Source organism: Pteropus alecto, unplaced genomic scaffold, assembly GCF_000325575.1.
Source record: "Pteropus alecto unplaced genomic scaffold, ASM32557v1 scaffold61, whole genome shotgun sequence".
Lineage (NCBI taxonomy): Eukaryota > Metazoa > Chordata > Mammalia > Chiroptera > Pteropodidae > Pteropus > Pteropus alecto.
In genome coordinates, this window is record NW_006434835.1 from 16,812,874 (window position 1) to 16,829,125 (window position 16,252).

General features: G+C 36.3%; 1 protein-coding gene across 1 annotated transcript in view; it reads left to right on the plus strand.

The window, feature by feature from the left end:
* BABAM2 (BRISC and BRCA1 A complex member 2) overlaps positions 1-16,252 on the plus strand; it is a 349,865-nt gene continuing 333,613 nt past the window's right edge. The window contains exons 1-2 of the mRNA XM_006910348.2: positions 1-94; positions 3,359-3,510. Coding sequence (XP_006910410.1) covers positions 3,383-3,510 — 128 coding nt within the window. The 5' untranslated portion in view covers positions 1-94; positions 3,359-3,382. The remainder of the gene's footprint in view (positions 95-3,358; positions 3,511-16,252) is intronic.

Consider the following 16,252-nt stretch of genomic DNA (forward strand, 5'->3'; position numbering starts at 1 on the left):
GCGGTGCGCGCGCAGGTCGGTGCGTCGGTCGGGGGCGCGCTCGGGGAACCTGTACCCCACGTAGTCGCCGGTTACCGAACGGACTAAGTTCCAGGTACCAAGACTGGGGCTGGTGAGGGGAGGTTGGATCCCAAGTCGCACAGGTGGCGCTGAGGACCGTGGTTTAAATATCTCCAGGGCCTTCCCTTCCTATAGAGAAGGCCCTCATTCCAAAGATGCCCTGCTCATCCCCATCTCGCTGGTCCCCTAAAGAACGAGCTCCCAAGGCCAGAAATTGCTCTTTCTCCTTATCTAGTTCGTCCCCTGGTTCCCGATCAAGCTCAGACTCCTTTCTCATTCCCGCCTGTTGAGGGGATCATACATTTTGGGAGAAGGGAGAGTTTCCCCTTTTAGATATCTCCTAGAGTGGGGTGGTCATTCTTTGGGTCTGAGCCGGCTTGTTTTTCTTGAATGTTGCTCCTTGGAGAAATTACTTCCCGAGTGTAACTTCCCTCGTGCGCTGTATGACGTTGACGTGACGCAGCAGGACGCCACCCCTTTCCGTTCCATGACGTCAGCAGGGCACATGTTTCCGTGTTTGTCATCTCATCTTAATTGCAAGAAACTGGATGATGCTTTAGACGTCTTTGTAGTCCCCAGGCAGCCCATCAAAGGGCCTCATGTGACCTTATTTTAGGGCAGCAGAACCCTGTAAGAATTGTATTTCTACATTTTCCTTTTGTAATATGTCAAAATCAGGAAATGCAGATTACCTAGCTAGCATTCAAGGGAGTCTGGCCACCATAAATTGTTACGAATCTGGGATTTGATTCAGCGCTGCAATGTATAAAAGCTACTGCTGGGGGATGATACCCCATCCACGTCCCTGGCTCAAAAGGACTATACCAAAGGACCCTCATCTCTGGTTATTCTGTGACCTCTGATTTTGGAGTATTTTTCTCCTCCTTTAGAGAAGTCACAACACATCACAGTAGAAACATTTTAACGCTGCATGAAATCTTGAACTGTCAAAAAATAGTATTATGGCTGCTCTGGAAACAAAGACAGAAATTCATTCCTTCAGGTGTCATTCCAAGGTCATGACAGTTGCTGAACTGGAATGGATTGTTGTCACCTTTAGTTTGGCTTCTGAAGCAGGTTTGTTCATTTTAGCATTTGACTAGTGCATCACTCAGACCAACTTCAGCAATCGGCCAGCAGTAGTCTAATTTGTTTCTAGTTGTAAAGCAACCATGAGTTTAAATTCATGACATTTTGTGTAAATTTTAGATATATACTTAAAAAATTCATTTCGATGCTTTTCACTTTGGGATTTAACTTATAAATGCTTATTTGAGGGAGGATGAGAATAGTGGACCTTGAGGGAGATCTGGATTTGAATTCTAATCCTTCTACTTGCTAGGTTTATGACTTTGAACAAATTACTTAGTCTTGTTGAGTATTAGTTTTCTTATCTGTGAAATGGAAACAATATTACCCAGAGGACAATATTACCCAGAGGGTTGTTCGGGGGAAGTGAATGAAATTACAGATAGAGGTGGGTAATATAGCATTTGATGTTGAGGAAACGTTCAGAATATGTTGGTTCTGTTTCCCTTTTTCATAGAAGTGAAAGATATAATAATGATAGGTATTATGGGGGAAAACATGGAAGAATGGTTTTGTAATGTAGGTGAGATTCTTTTGCTTTTTTCCGTGATAAGTATTTTTGTATTTGCCTATGATCTAGATAAGCATCCTTTCGAGAACTGTGACATCAGTGGATAGAAAAAAAAGGTGGAAATGTTGCAGAATAGACAAAAATAGGCTTTAAAATGATAACATGGATTAGTATACTTTTCAAAGACCAATTATAAAAGTTATTTGTGTCATCTGTAAAGTGGAAATTCCAATACCATTTTACTGCCCAGGATTGTGGAGATCAAGTGCAATACGTACTTGGAAACTCTTTATAAGTGATAAGGTGTTATAATAATGCACATGATTTTTATGATAATACCATGCATTAGATGTTTATTCTTACTTTGTGATGACATATTGGAATGGTGGAAGGACTTCATCTGTTAAGTGGTTGGAAGAGGAGTTTGTTTTATATTTTCAGAAAGGATGATTTGGGTATTAAAAATAAAGCTTTTACTGCCTCAACAGTACTTCTGGGTATCATCCAATATAGGGTTACAGTGTTGATATTTTTTGAAAGATCACTGCAGTTCTCTTTATTACTGTCTGAAATGATTAAAATAGGTACTAGTTTTCAACATTTATTTTAGCAGGGACATGTAAGTTCTCATATGGCATAATATATGGAAACTAGAACCAGAACCTCATTTACTTGTAACTTGCAGGAAATTAGTTTGCTTTTGATGTGGGATTATCCATTCAGATTGAGGAAGAAAATGATCATTTAAATTGACTTATTCACCTCTGAAAATAGAGGCTTTCATTTAGAAATCTATTAAGAGGAATTCACGTACTCCCTTCCCCTGCCCTATGGGTTTCCAAGTAATTTAGATATGATTTATTGGTTTTACTTTTGTATTTTCAAGTGTGAGAACTTCTTAGTGCCTTATAGTCATAGACTTTTACATCCATGTTAGTTTGTGTTGCTGAATATCTGGATAAGTGTGTTTTCATGATTTAATTGTTTAAGTAGATTTTGCTACATCTAGTCCTCAGATACACTATCCTCTACTAAAATTTTTGAGGGCATATTACCTCTCTTCATACCTAAATATTCATATAGCTTTTGTCTCTCTATTCATTTATTTATTTAAAAATGTTTATTGGGTGTTTAGTTTGTGATTTCTTTCCAGAGGATAGATCACTAAGTATGTAATTATAATATACTGTGGAGGGACAGTTATTAATAGGGGTATATCAGAAGTAAATTTCTAGTAAGTCACAATTGCAAGCAGGTTATATTTGTTCCAGGATTTTATGTAGTATTGTCAGTCAAGGTCTTACTTCCTATGGGGACACGGAGGATTTCTAACCTAGTGTATGTGTGTTAGAGGGAGAAGATTGTCAGTGAAGGCTTCTTAAGGCCTCAGTTGAAGTGGAACATGCCAGTTGTAAGAGAATGGGATAGTTTTAAGTAGAGTTTGGTAGTGTAGAAATCAGCTTTGGAAAGGAGGAGGGAATTGGATTTCGAGGGTTGCTTCTGTTCCTGAAAATCAATGTTACAGTCTCTGTCCTAAGTAGGTGAGTAGCAGGGAGATGGTTTTATTGGAAGAGGCTGTTGTAAAACAGAAAATGAGGTCTTCATTCATGCAAGAGTGTGCTGTGCCAGTTTTCAGGAAACTTTTTAGAGCTAGTTCTTTTGGATACTCCGATCATCAATCTTTTCTTCTGTTTTCAGTGGTGATTTGCAAGTCAAGTTAAAATGTCCCCAGAAGTGGCCTTGAACCGAATTTCTCCAATGCTCTCCCCATTCATATCTAGTGTGGTCCGCAATGGAAAAGTGGGACTGGATGCTACAAACTGTTTGAGGATAACTGACTTGAAATCTGGGTATGTACCAGAACCAATTCAACCTTTACCTAATGAAAAGCCTTTCTTGATAGACTCATAAAAATTGGCCACAGAAATTCATCAAGTCATGATCTTATCACATATTGATTCAGTTGGTTTTGTCCAGTTCTTGGCATTTTGTGTTTCAAGTTGTTTTGTTTATTTGTGGGCCATTGCTGTATGATCATTGCTTTATGTCTTTTTAGAGGCATATCTCTTTGTGGACAGTTTGCCACATGGTTTTTAGCAAGTATGTTTTCATTTATTGACTCGTTTTCTTGTTATGTCCTCTGCAATCCAGTATGCACTATAAGAGTTGGGTTTTGAGATTCTGAATTTGATAATCTTTCCTAATAGGAAAATTATAATAGCTAGCCAAAACGAGTCATTTTTTTGTAATGGGTGTAATGGTAAGATCTCATACTTACAAAAGTTGCATTAAAAAAAACTCATGAATACATTGTATAGAAAAAATAGCTTAAATATATGTTTATAGAGAGTTATTTATGTAATTATATTAAAAGTCCATCTAAAACAAATTGCACTGATTTATATTCTTGGTATTTAATAAAATATGTCACTGGAAACCCCCCTAAAAAAATCAATTTTTTATTTTGAAACAAATTTAGATTTACAGAAAATTTACTAAAATTCTACAGAAAATTAACATTGTCACAATACTGTTAATTGTTCTACAAACCTTATTTGAGTTTTGCCAGTTTTCCCATAAATGCCCTTCTTTTGGTCCGGGAGCCAATCCAGGATGCAAAATGCATCAAGTTGTCCTGTCTTCTGAGTCTTCCCGACCTGTGACAGTTCCTGTCTTTCTTTGTCTTTTATGATTATTACATGTTTAAAGATAGCACTGGTTATTTTGTAAAATGTCACTCAATATAAGTTTGTCTAATGTTTTCTCTTTATTAGAGCAAGAAACACATTTTTTTCCCAAGAATAAGATAGAAGTGGTATTGTACCATTTTCAGGCATCACATCAGGGAGTACATGATGTTCATATGTCTTGCTGCTAGTATGCTTAATTTTGACTGCTTGGTTAAGATTGTGTATACAATCTTAATTGTAAAGTGATTTTCCCTTTGTAATTAGTAAGTATCTTATGGAGTAATGCTTTGAGACTGTGCAGATGTTTTGTTTCTCTCATACTTTTGTCCACTGATTTTAGCATCCACTGATGGGCCTTGCCTGCAACTGTTATTACTTTGGTGCTTGTCTAAGAGTGATTTTCTGTTTCCCTTATTCCTCCCACATCTATTAATTTCAGTTGTACTGTAAATAAGTATTCTCCCTTCTCCCACAATTATTTATTTATTCAGTAATTTATTCATATCAATGTGAATTTTTAGGTATTTATCTTACTGGTTATAATTTGTATTTGGATCATACTAGAATAATTACTATCTTCATTTATTTTGTTGCTCAATTGTTCTAGCCTTTGTCATTGGAGGGTCCCAGATTCCTGAATGTTTAGTTGAGTGTTTAAGTGCAAATAGTGGGTCTGATGATAAATTCGAAAAGACTGTGCTAGACCTGGCCCTGTCTGGACTAGCTCTGTGGAAATTATTTGATATGGCCTTTAATGACATTTAGTGTTTATAGAATTTACGTTTTTCAGACTTAAAAAAGGAATAAAAATATTTCTATCTGCATTAACAGTTGCTACACATAAAATGATATGAAAAGCCTTATTAACCTAGAGTATTTTTGCTGCCTTTTATGTAGTACTTGTCTGACAGATCCATATAAGTTCTTTAGAAGCTTTCTTCAATCCTTCCTTCTGCCGAAGTGTGAATTCCTCAAGTTTCTATAGCAAGACAGTGGCAGAGTTAGGGAAAAGAATGGATTTTCGTGTATCACTTTTGGCATTTCTCTTTCCTTTAGATCAGCAGCACTCACATTTATGAGAATTGGGATCCACATTTGTGATTTCTTTTAACTAAAAGGGGCATACCCTGTAGGACACACTATACATAGAAGAGATACAGTGAGATTGATTTTTAGAGGTCACAAGAACCAGTCTTGTTAGTATACATTGCTACTTACTCTTGAAGAGATGATGTCTAAGCATCTGTATTCTAGATCTGGCTCACAGGAGGAGTAGATAGGCAGAAATCTATTCAAAGTAAGATTTTTAAAAATAAAGCCATTAATTTTTATTTCTCTTATGGCACCCACATCTTTCTACCTTGTCTTAAGACTGTGTGTTTTTAAACTCTGTTGCTAGGCTGTCAGTATCTTAAGGACAGGGTCCTTGTTTATTTTATTTTTATGCTTCCTTAAGGTCTTACTGTGGTACCTTTGACATGTTGTGTATTAAGTAAGGGTTGAATGGATGAATGGGTTAGATGTTTTGCTAGAGAAGTTGCTTGGTTTGGGGGTAGTGTGGACTTGTGGCTTAGAAGCATGTTTATTGGTCTGGTAGTTTATTGCTTTAATTCCGTTACACATAATCTTTTTAAATGACGTTCTGTGACAAATGAATTGACATTTTTGAAATTACAGCAAAATGTATTACAGCACTAGATTTCCTCTTGTCGGTGAAATATATGTTGAGACCTTGAGGGGCCAAATTTTTAATTTTAGGGAATTATTCCAAGAGCCCACTGAATGTTGATTAGGTTTCTGCTCTGTGTTAATTTGATCACAAGCATATGTTATTTGTAAGATGCCATATTTTGTCATTTTTAGTGATTTACTAATCTAGAAGATGTTTAGCATTCTGGAATGATGCTGGACAAATATAACAGAAAGGAAAGCACAGAGAGGGCTCACAGCAACTTGTGGCAACTGAGCCTTAATATCTTTTCAGCATATCACAGTGACTCAACCTTATTGGCACATGGCTATGTTTGGGGCATCTGCTGTGACATCTCATCCTCCTACAATTACCTGTTGCATTTTTTGTCCATGTTCTGAATTTCATTACTTAGTTAAAAATAGATACTCAGGGTACTTGATTACTCAATAGAACAGTTTTAAAAGATGAGTGTTGTGAGCTTTGAAGACTGATCTCAATTTGGCTGCATTGCTCTCTCTAGATGGCACATTGAACCTTGCCTGGAGGGAACCTTGCCCTTGGAGGCAATTTTAATTTTGACGATGGGCAACTTTTACCAATTTAGTATCTAGTCGTTCACTTGGCTTTTCCATTTCATTTCCTTTTCTGTACTCTTCTGGAATCTATTTTCTTTTTCCTTGTGCATATCTTCATGCTTTATATATTCATTATGTGTAAATATGTCTTTAAACAATATACGGTCTTGTTTTACATGTTTAAAAAGTTTATGCAAATGATATCATACTATGTATTTTTCTGCAACTTGCTTATTTTGCTTGGTATTAAGTTCATGAAATTTATCTATACTGATACTTATGGTCCTCATTCTTCCATTTGCATGGTTATATCCTTTTACGTTGTATGACTATGCCTCTAATTTTTTATTCACTCCTACTGATTGGCCTATATGTTGTTTTAAGTTTCTTTTTTGACAATGCCATAATGACCATTTTCCTACCTTTGTGCAAGAGATATATATATGAGAATATTTTCTGGGGCAGAGTCTTTTCAACTGGGTGTATTTACCCACTAGTGGTTGTAAAATCAATTGAGTGAGTCACTTCAGTGTTTAAAAATGAATGAGAATAGAATGGAAATGATCAGAATGTGTGACATATAATATGAATAAACTTTGTTTCGTGGATTCTGGTTTCAGTTAAATAAGTATGTGTGCACTGGGTCACAAAGTAAAATATGTTTGTGATGATCAAAAAAGTTTCAAAGGTACCTCTCTGAGGTATATTTCTAGGAATAGAATCGCTAGTTCTTAGGTTATATGCATTTTCTATCTTATTAGATATTGCCAGATTGTATCAATTTCCTTCTGCCAAAAATGAATGAGAGTTTCCATTATCTTATAGCCTCAACAATTCTTTGTGTTGTCTGACTTAAAATTTAGCCCAGTTGGTGGGTGTGAAATGGTATCTCATTATAGTTTTAATTTGTATTTCCATGATTACTAGTGTAGTGAAGAATCTTTTCATATCCTTATTACCAATTCAGAGTTCTTATTTTAGGAATATCCTCTGCCCATCTTTTCAGTGATTGTATTTTTGTATAGATCTTAAAACATTCTTTAAGTATTTTGGATACTGATCTTTTGGCAGTTACATGTATTACAAATATCTGCATTCAGTCTGTGGTTTATATTCTTAATTTGGTGCTCCTGGTATCCAGAAGTTTTAATTTTAATGAGTCACATTCATCAGTATTTTACTATTTAGATGTGTGTGTGTGTGTGTGTGTGTGTGTGTGTGTGTGTGTGTGTAAGAGAAAAGGGACATTTCAAGAAATTCTGTCCTACCCAAAAGATACAAATCTTCCTCTAAGAATTTAAAAGTTTCCCTTTTTCCTTTTTTGGTCTTTAAATAGAAATTTATTTTTTCTATAAAATGTTGTGAGATAGGGATATCATTTTTTTTTCTCCCCATATGGTTAATTGGTTGTCCCAGCAACATTTTTGAAATTTCATCCTTTGACTGTGGATCTATAATGCTACCCCCATTATTATGCCAAGTTTGCGTTACACACGGATCTGTTTCCAGGCTTTCTGTCCTGATATGTCAGCCTCTTTGTCCTTGTGCCAGTTCCACATTGTCTTAGCTATTACAACTTTATAGAATGTCATGTTGGCTGGTAGGAAAAATTCTCCTTATCCATCTTCTTCTAATTCTTAAAAGTTGTCTTGCTGAGCCACGTATTCTAAAAACTTTTTGATAACCTCATTTGAATAGTTGCATACTGTTCTGTTAGGACATACCATAATTCAGTTAGCAAAAATCCCTCTTTTTAACTCACTAAGAAAAGGAAATGAAGGGAAACTGACCTAGTGAGGGGCTAATTGAAAACTGATGGTCAGGAAAGCTCTGAGGAAATGACATTTAAGTTGTTTCATGAAAGATGAGAATAATTCAATGTGAGGAACTGAGGAATTTGATGTAAAAAGGGAATACTACGTGCAGATCCCGGAGAAAGCTTCACATGTAGGGGGATCTGCAAGGCCACCGCGGTTGGAAGGTAGTGAGAGGGAAATGAGATGAGATTTAAAGATAGTCAGAGGCCAGATTATGCAGAGCTTTGTGGGCTATATTTGAAAACTTGAGTTTTATTGTAGGTGGACTGAGAAGCTATTGGAGAATTTTATTTATATTAAAAAAAAATCATCTTATTTATATTAAAAAAATAACTGGTTATTATATGGAAAATGGCTTGTTCAGGATAAGATGGACTAATAGCTGTCTATTACAGTAGACCAGGCGAGAGGCGATTGAGTCTTAGAATATGGTGATGACAATGGAGATGAAAAGAAGGGAATTGTTAACTATTTAGAGCAGCAGTCCCCAGCCTTTTTGGCACCAGGGACCAGCGCTCTTATGAGAATTAAAGCCTGATGACATGAGGTGGAGCTGAGGCCGTGATGCTAGTGTTGGGGTGTGGCTGCAAATACAGATGAAGCTTCACTGCCTCACCCACCACTCACCTCCTGCTCTGGGGCCTGGTTCCTAACAAGCCATGGACCAGTACCGGTCCATGGTCTGGGGGTTGGGGACCCTTGATTTAGAGGGTGAAATCATGAGGATGTTGAATTTGGGGTTTGGGAGAGCTTGAGTAAGCGAGTAGATGGTCATGCCATCTGCTGAAATGGGAAGATTGGAGGAGGAACTGCTTTAATCTGGATTCATTGTTGTCTAGGTCTGACATGCAGCTAACATTGTAGGTTTCCCTTTGCATCTTTTCTGTGGCGAATCTCATATCTTAATTTCTTGTGCCCTCTTGCTTTGTTGGAGCATTCATTCCAATAGCATCCTAAGAAAGGAGGAGGAGGAGGTTTGTTTTTGAGTTCCCAGATGTCTGAAATGTCTTTAATTCTACTTTAAAACTTGATTGATAATTTGAGCAGGTACAGAAGTCTGTGTTGCAAATTACCTTCCCTTCGAATTTTGGAGGCCTTGATCTGCAGTCGTGGAGACCCCCAATACACATATTGTTGTAGTTTCATGAATGCAGTATCTTCTCTTCTCTGTAAGGATATTAATTATAGTTTTCTTTATATATATACATATATATGTATATATATATATATATGTATATATATATATAAATGAGGTACAATTGCCTAATTACAGTTAAAATTTTTTTTAATACCTTGCATTATCTCTGTTTTGCCTTCTGTCTTTAATGTTGGTGGCCTTCCTCAAACTGATGATTCTTGGTTGACCATGTCTGTTCAAGAACGGGACTCTGAAATTGAAGCTCTTTGTGCATAGGCGGGCTTGTTGACTACTGAGTCTCATTGTAGTGTGATCAGGCAGTAACCTGGCCTTTTATTAGGAAATTGTCAGATTCATTATCTGGAGATCTTCTCTGGGGCTATAAAAAATAAAAGTGCCTATATGGATGCATATATTTCTGTGTGTCAGCAAAATTCCAATTCCTGGGCCAGAGGATATGTAAATTTTAAGACTTTTGATGTATTTAATATGTTGGTATATTATATTTATATGTAAGGATATATAAACAAATATAACTCTCTCCAGAAATGTATTATCAGCTTACACTCCCACTAGCAGTGTATGAGGATGCCAGTTCCTCTAGTTTTGATAATATCAGTATTGTAAATTTTATAAGATTATTTGCTAATCCAGTAGATAGGAATGGTATTTAATTTAATTGCTCTTTTATTTTGCTTTATTTGTGTGTGTGGGGGGGATAAATTACCAATTCATGACATTTATCCATTTTTCTGGTGGGGTATTTGTCTTTTTCTTATCGATTTGCAAAGCTTTTTATATGTATGAAGGTTGATTTGGTTGAAGGATGAATGGGCTTGGAGATGCCAACTATTTTTAGCAGCTAGGTAGAACCTACCAATTTTCAGTAGGTTTTAAAGAGTGAACATTGGTTGTCTTGAGCAGAGACATACAACAATTCACTGCAGAGGGTTGAAGAAGCCTGCCTGCCAAGGCCTCTTAAGGGATGTACAGAATAAAGTAGGAGTTCTGTTGGAGGGTGGAGAGCTGGTGTGGCCAGCGGGTGGGTGAGGTCATAGATATCTATTACAGGGGAGAATTTTTGCCAGGTCTCAGGGTGCTTATCTAGGTATCAGAGCATCTAGACACCCAGTGAACACATGCATGGTGTTGATAGATTGAGTCCAGGTTGTGTTTCAGAAATTATTTCTTAGGCATTTTTAACTAGAAGAAACAGTTCCCCCTACTCCTCATGGCTCAGCTCATTCTCTTTTCTACTCTAAAGATTTAACTTTGGTAGCCGCCTGTTCAGCCTTCCTCTAATTATAATAGTATAATACGATTAATTACACAATTATTTTATATGTTATTATAATATGTAAAAGATTATGGATCTTTTAATATTTCAGAGTGCTGTCACTTATATTTTGTACTTAGGATTTTAGGGGGGAAAAGTCAAAGTGTAGATATTGGCCTTGACTCAGTGAACTCTGAAATCACTGACCTTGGGAACTTTTGCTAGGATCCCGGTCTTCCCACAGAGTCTGGAGTGGTAAGTGCTAGGACAAATTGGGCCTGGAGTTTTAGGTAGTTGTGAAATTTGGGCTTTTCGTGCCCTGCAGTGACTTCATTTTAGGGTGACTTCATTTGGTCTGGAGGTTGGGATAGGGGAAGAGGCGAAGGGAAGTAGCCAGTACAGTGTGTAAAGGAAAGGGGTAGAGATTCGTCTAGTCTGTTCCCACCTCTACTTTGCATTGTTCAAGAAAACAAAACCTCACTCCTGCTGTTATCTTTGTCCTCTCTATTCTGTGCAATTTTAAGGTAGTATTTTTGACTAGTTTTGTTTCATTAGGGCAAAAAATTTGCAAAGTTCTTTACGATTAGATGATAAGCGAGGCTCTTTTAGTACATGTTAATAGGCACATACATTTGTTTTAGGACTCCAAATTAATTATTCCTACACCATCATTTATATGTTAAAAGACTCTTTATGCCCATGAAGAATAGCCTCCTTTTTAGCATTCGTGTTTCTTGAATAAGCTTGTTGTTCGGTGCCACATTCTTGAGAAATAATTCTGTAATCTTCCTTTCCAGGGCCACATTTCCTGAGTGATTTGGTTATCTTTCTAATGACTTGTTATGAAAGCTGTTTTTCCCATTGACCTTGCTTCTCTTGACTCTTTGAAAAATATATCCTTATTTGTTTTCTGAAAAGGTTTTTATCTTAACCTTTGCGCTTGCCAACTTATTGATAAGAGATACTGAATCAAGTGGAAGTTTTGGAGAACATTTTGATGTTCCACTGGTAAGGAGGTATGATGCCCTCGGAACAATTGCTTTTTTCATCTATGGACGCCTAAGAGTCTTTTCATTTAAAAAACATTATTTAAAAAATTTTGTGGTTCGTACAATTATTAACATGTTCAGTTTGAGCATTAGCATATACTTTTTCAATGTAAAATATTCATAAGTTTACCATTTTAATCATGTTTAAGTGTACAGTTCAGTGGCATTAAGTACTTTCACATTGCTGTGCAGCCATCACCACTGTGTACCTCCAGAACCTTTTTCGTCTTGCAAAACTGGAAATCCATGTCCATTGAACAATTACTCCCCATTCCTCCCTTCCCCCAGCCCTTGGCAATCATTATTTTATTTTTTGTCTATGAATTTGACTACTTTGGGTATCTTATATGAGTGGAATTATGCAATATTTGTACTTTTGTGACTGGCTTATTTCACTTAGTGTAATTTCTTCAAGCTTTATCCATATTGTAGCTTGTATCAAAATTTCCTCCCTTTTTAAGGCTGAGTAATATTCTGTTGTACATATATACTACATTTAGTTTTTCCATTCATCCATCAATGGACACTTGGGTTATTTCCATATTTTGGGTGAAATAGTTCACATGGAGAATTGAGAGTCCAGGTAGGTGGGCAAAATTGCAGAGATAATAGGACTTTAGTATGAGTTCAGGATGCTGCATGCTCTTCTTTAGGTGTGGAGGCCTGGGATTTAAAACTGACCTACACTATCTTTAGACTTTCTAAAAAATTATACGACTGACTGCCATCGATTATGCCAGCAGTTGTGTTACAAGATTAGGTGACCCCTCCAAACTGGATCATCAAATTAGCTAATACCTTTTAATATGGGATGAATCCAAGAATATGTTGGTGCTACCTCAATATACAAATTAAGTAGTATTACAAATTCTGAGCAGCCAGACAGATAATCTGATGATAAATTTTAAGCAGTGAACTATATCGATATTACTGTCAACTTAGCAGAGATATCAGAACACTTGGACAGGAATAAATTAATAGTGTTGTTACTGCAGCGGGGAGACTAAGGTGCATAAGGAGATTAGGGGACATCAAAGTGAAGCAGTTTATCTTCATATCCAAAGACCTGAAGCATTTAAAGGATCTTTTGAGAAATGTTTCTCAAACTGTCATTGGTGAAAGACCAGTTTTAAAAAAGTTTAATTTCCAATCTGTCACCAACTGATACTTTTGTGAAATACAACATAAATGAATTATTAGAAAAATGAAATAAAAACACATGTGAAAGACAAGGCTGGGCTTATTAATATTAGATTCATCAGACTTAAAATCACTCTTACAAATTGCTTTAAATGTTTCTAAATTCTTACTATCAATTTGGGTGCTTATCTCATTGGGATTAGTAACAGTTTATAGTCCAGCACTGATGGATGGACCCCGCTTTGAGTAGCACTATTCTGGAAGGGTCTCTGCATTCTGACAGGTCAGGAGTTAACCTTTTTAGATTTTCTCAGAGGTGAAACAATAGTATATTAGTGGTAAGTAATTAATAATTACACTTTGGATAATCTGAGATACTATTCTTTTTTTTCTTTTTAAACAAATATGGTAGAACAAATATGATAGATGGTTATAAGAATGAGACTTCTCTCAAAATTACTAAAATTTTCAGTTAGTTGGGTCAGTAAAAACTCAGAGTATCATTATTTTCTTTATGTATTCTGTATGTATACCAAGGAAGCACGACTTGTGAGTAAGGAGAGAATGTTTACAATACACTTTTCTTTCTTGGCAAACCTTCTTCCTTTATTCCTGCACATTTTAAAGATCAAACATTTTTTTGTTATTTGCTTGGTAAGGCTATATATGGATTTATATTTTCTAAGTTGATCAACATCTTAAAATTACGTCAGTGAGTTGGGTGGCATTTCAGTTTCTCTAATTGTAACTAATGAAGATTTTTAGTGATAGTGATACAGACAGTAAGCCAATTTGTATTACATTGTTTTTGTTAAAGTATTATTGTTTGCTATTTCGAATTTGTTTTATGTAGTTCATGGTAGAAGTTTTTTTAAACTTAAAGAATTGGTCTTAACTTTAGAAGTCATATTATTGTATAATATTGTTTTTATTTAGCACAGAATTATAGAATTTCAGGATTGGAAGGCATTACACTCTAATGGCCACCATGGACTGTGTGAGCCCCTCCCAGTGCTTCCCTGCCAAGTGGCTCTCGGGACTGTGCCGAAGTGTCTCCAGTCATGAGGAGACTCCCTGCGGCCAAGGCTGCTCACTGGACAGCTGATGCTGTTAGAAAGTCCTTTCCTTTGTTGACCTGAAACCCCTTTTGTGTCACTTCTACTTCTTGGTACAATATAGAATAAGCTTAATCAATCTTCCATGTGACAACACTTCAAATAAATGAAGCCGGCTGTCGTGTGTTTTGTATTTTTCTCTTCTGTAGGCTGCATGTAGCCTTTGCTTATATCATGTGATTTGTGACCTTTTACCATCCTCATTGGCTTCTTCCACATGTGATGCAGTTAGTCTCTATATTTCTTAAAGTGTAATACCTAAAACTGAATGAAGTGTTCAAGGAATGGCTTTAACCGGTATGGAGTATTGTTATCTTCATTTTTCTGGAAGCTACATTCCCTGAGGTCGTATGGATAGAACTGTGTGTTATAAACCGTTAGTAGGTTGTGACCCATTGGTGTGTTAAGAAATTATTTTAGTGGGTTTTTCTATTCCCATAAAAAAATATGAAGTAGAAGAGAATTGAACAAAAAATGTCAGTGCATTTCATGTACTCTTGCATGACAATTTTCTTTCAATTTCTGTATACTTATACATATATATGTATATACATACTCAATATATATATGTGTACTGAATGGTGATATAAAATGGTGATTTAAAAGTTTCTTACTGTGTGTCAAAAAAATTTGGAAGCCTCTGTCTAGACTCAAGGCTTCCTCTCCTTATTCTTCTTAGACAGCTCCTTCTGGTCCCTTCTTGCTCTGCAGACCGCTTAGATATCCCATCTTGATACTCTTCTTTTCATTCTCCTGTGGGTCTTGTGCTGTGTAGTATAAAGGACATTATGGGCTCTATTAGGTTCGCTTTAGGACCTGGGAAAATTATGGCTTTGATTCAATCTCTTCATGGGTGGACTCCCTCTGAGAAATTTTGTCTTTGGAATGAAGAAAGCATAGTAATGAGGTGAGAGGGTCATTAAAATTTTTTTCCCTGATTCTGAAAATTACTGCCCAAGCAAAGTTAAGGTTTTAAAGAAAATAGTGATTAAGATAGGCTTTCTCCTCCATATTTTTGATTTTGCAATAATGTGCTGTTGAATACCCGTAGCATTCTGTGTGCCAGGCACTGTTCTAAATATTTGATATGTGTTAACTCAGTGAATCCTCATAATACCTCTGTGGAGTGTGACTATTATCCCCATTTTATAGACGGGGAAACCGAGGAAGAGACCCATGGCTTAACTTGCACAAGGCTCTACAAATCAGTGTGTGACAGTAGTATCTCCAGCAGCGATTCAAGAAAAAATCCTCCCAGATCACCTAAACAACCACAAATACATGGATGGTACATTTATCCCATTATCTGGTAGTTCTAGATATGCTCATAATCACTTAAATAGAAGAATTTGAGGATTTAAAAAACTTTTCTTCCATTTTTAGAAATCACCTTTCACCAAATGAAAAGGAACCCTTTAATGACATTTCAGAATCCGTTAATTCTCCCTCTTCCCTTCTTCACTCCTCCGTGCTATCTCTCATTCTCTATTTGTACCTCCACCTGTCATCTATTTCCACTACAGTTCACGTTTTCACTTTTCCTTATTTTTTTTCTTCTCCCTGTCCTTCCCCTCCTCCACTTCCTATACCAGTTTTCCGTTCTTTTTCGTACCCTGCCTTTGTATTTTTTATATTCACTCAAATTTATTTTTTAAAAGAAAGGCATATATTGAGCACGAGTAAGTGTGAAGCACGGTAGAGATACAAACAAAGCAAATGTTATGAAAGCCAGTAAGAGAAGGAGATCAAAGTTGTGCTAGTTCATTCTGTTGAGAATCTGAGTTACATGCCGCAGTATGTACTCTCTAGTCCTTCCCTGTAAAGAGCAGGGGAATTTAGATACATAGTACAGTTGACCCTTGAACAGCATAGGGGCACCAACCCTCATACTCTGGATAGTCGAAAATCTGCATATAAATTTTTACTCCCCCAGAACTTAACTACTAATAGCCTATTGTTGACCAGAAGTCTTAACAATACCATAAACAATTGCTTAACACATATTTTGTGTCTGATATGTATTACATAGTATATTCTTACAACAAAGTAAGCTAGAGAAAAGAAAACGTTATTAAGAAAATCATGAGGATGAGAAAATA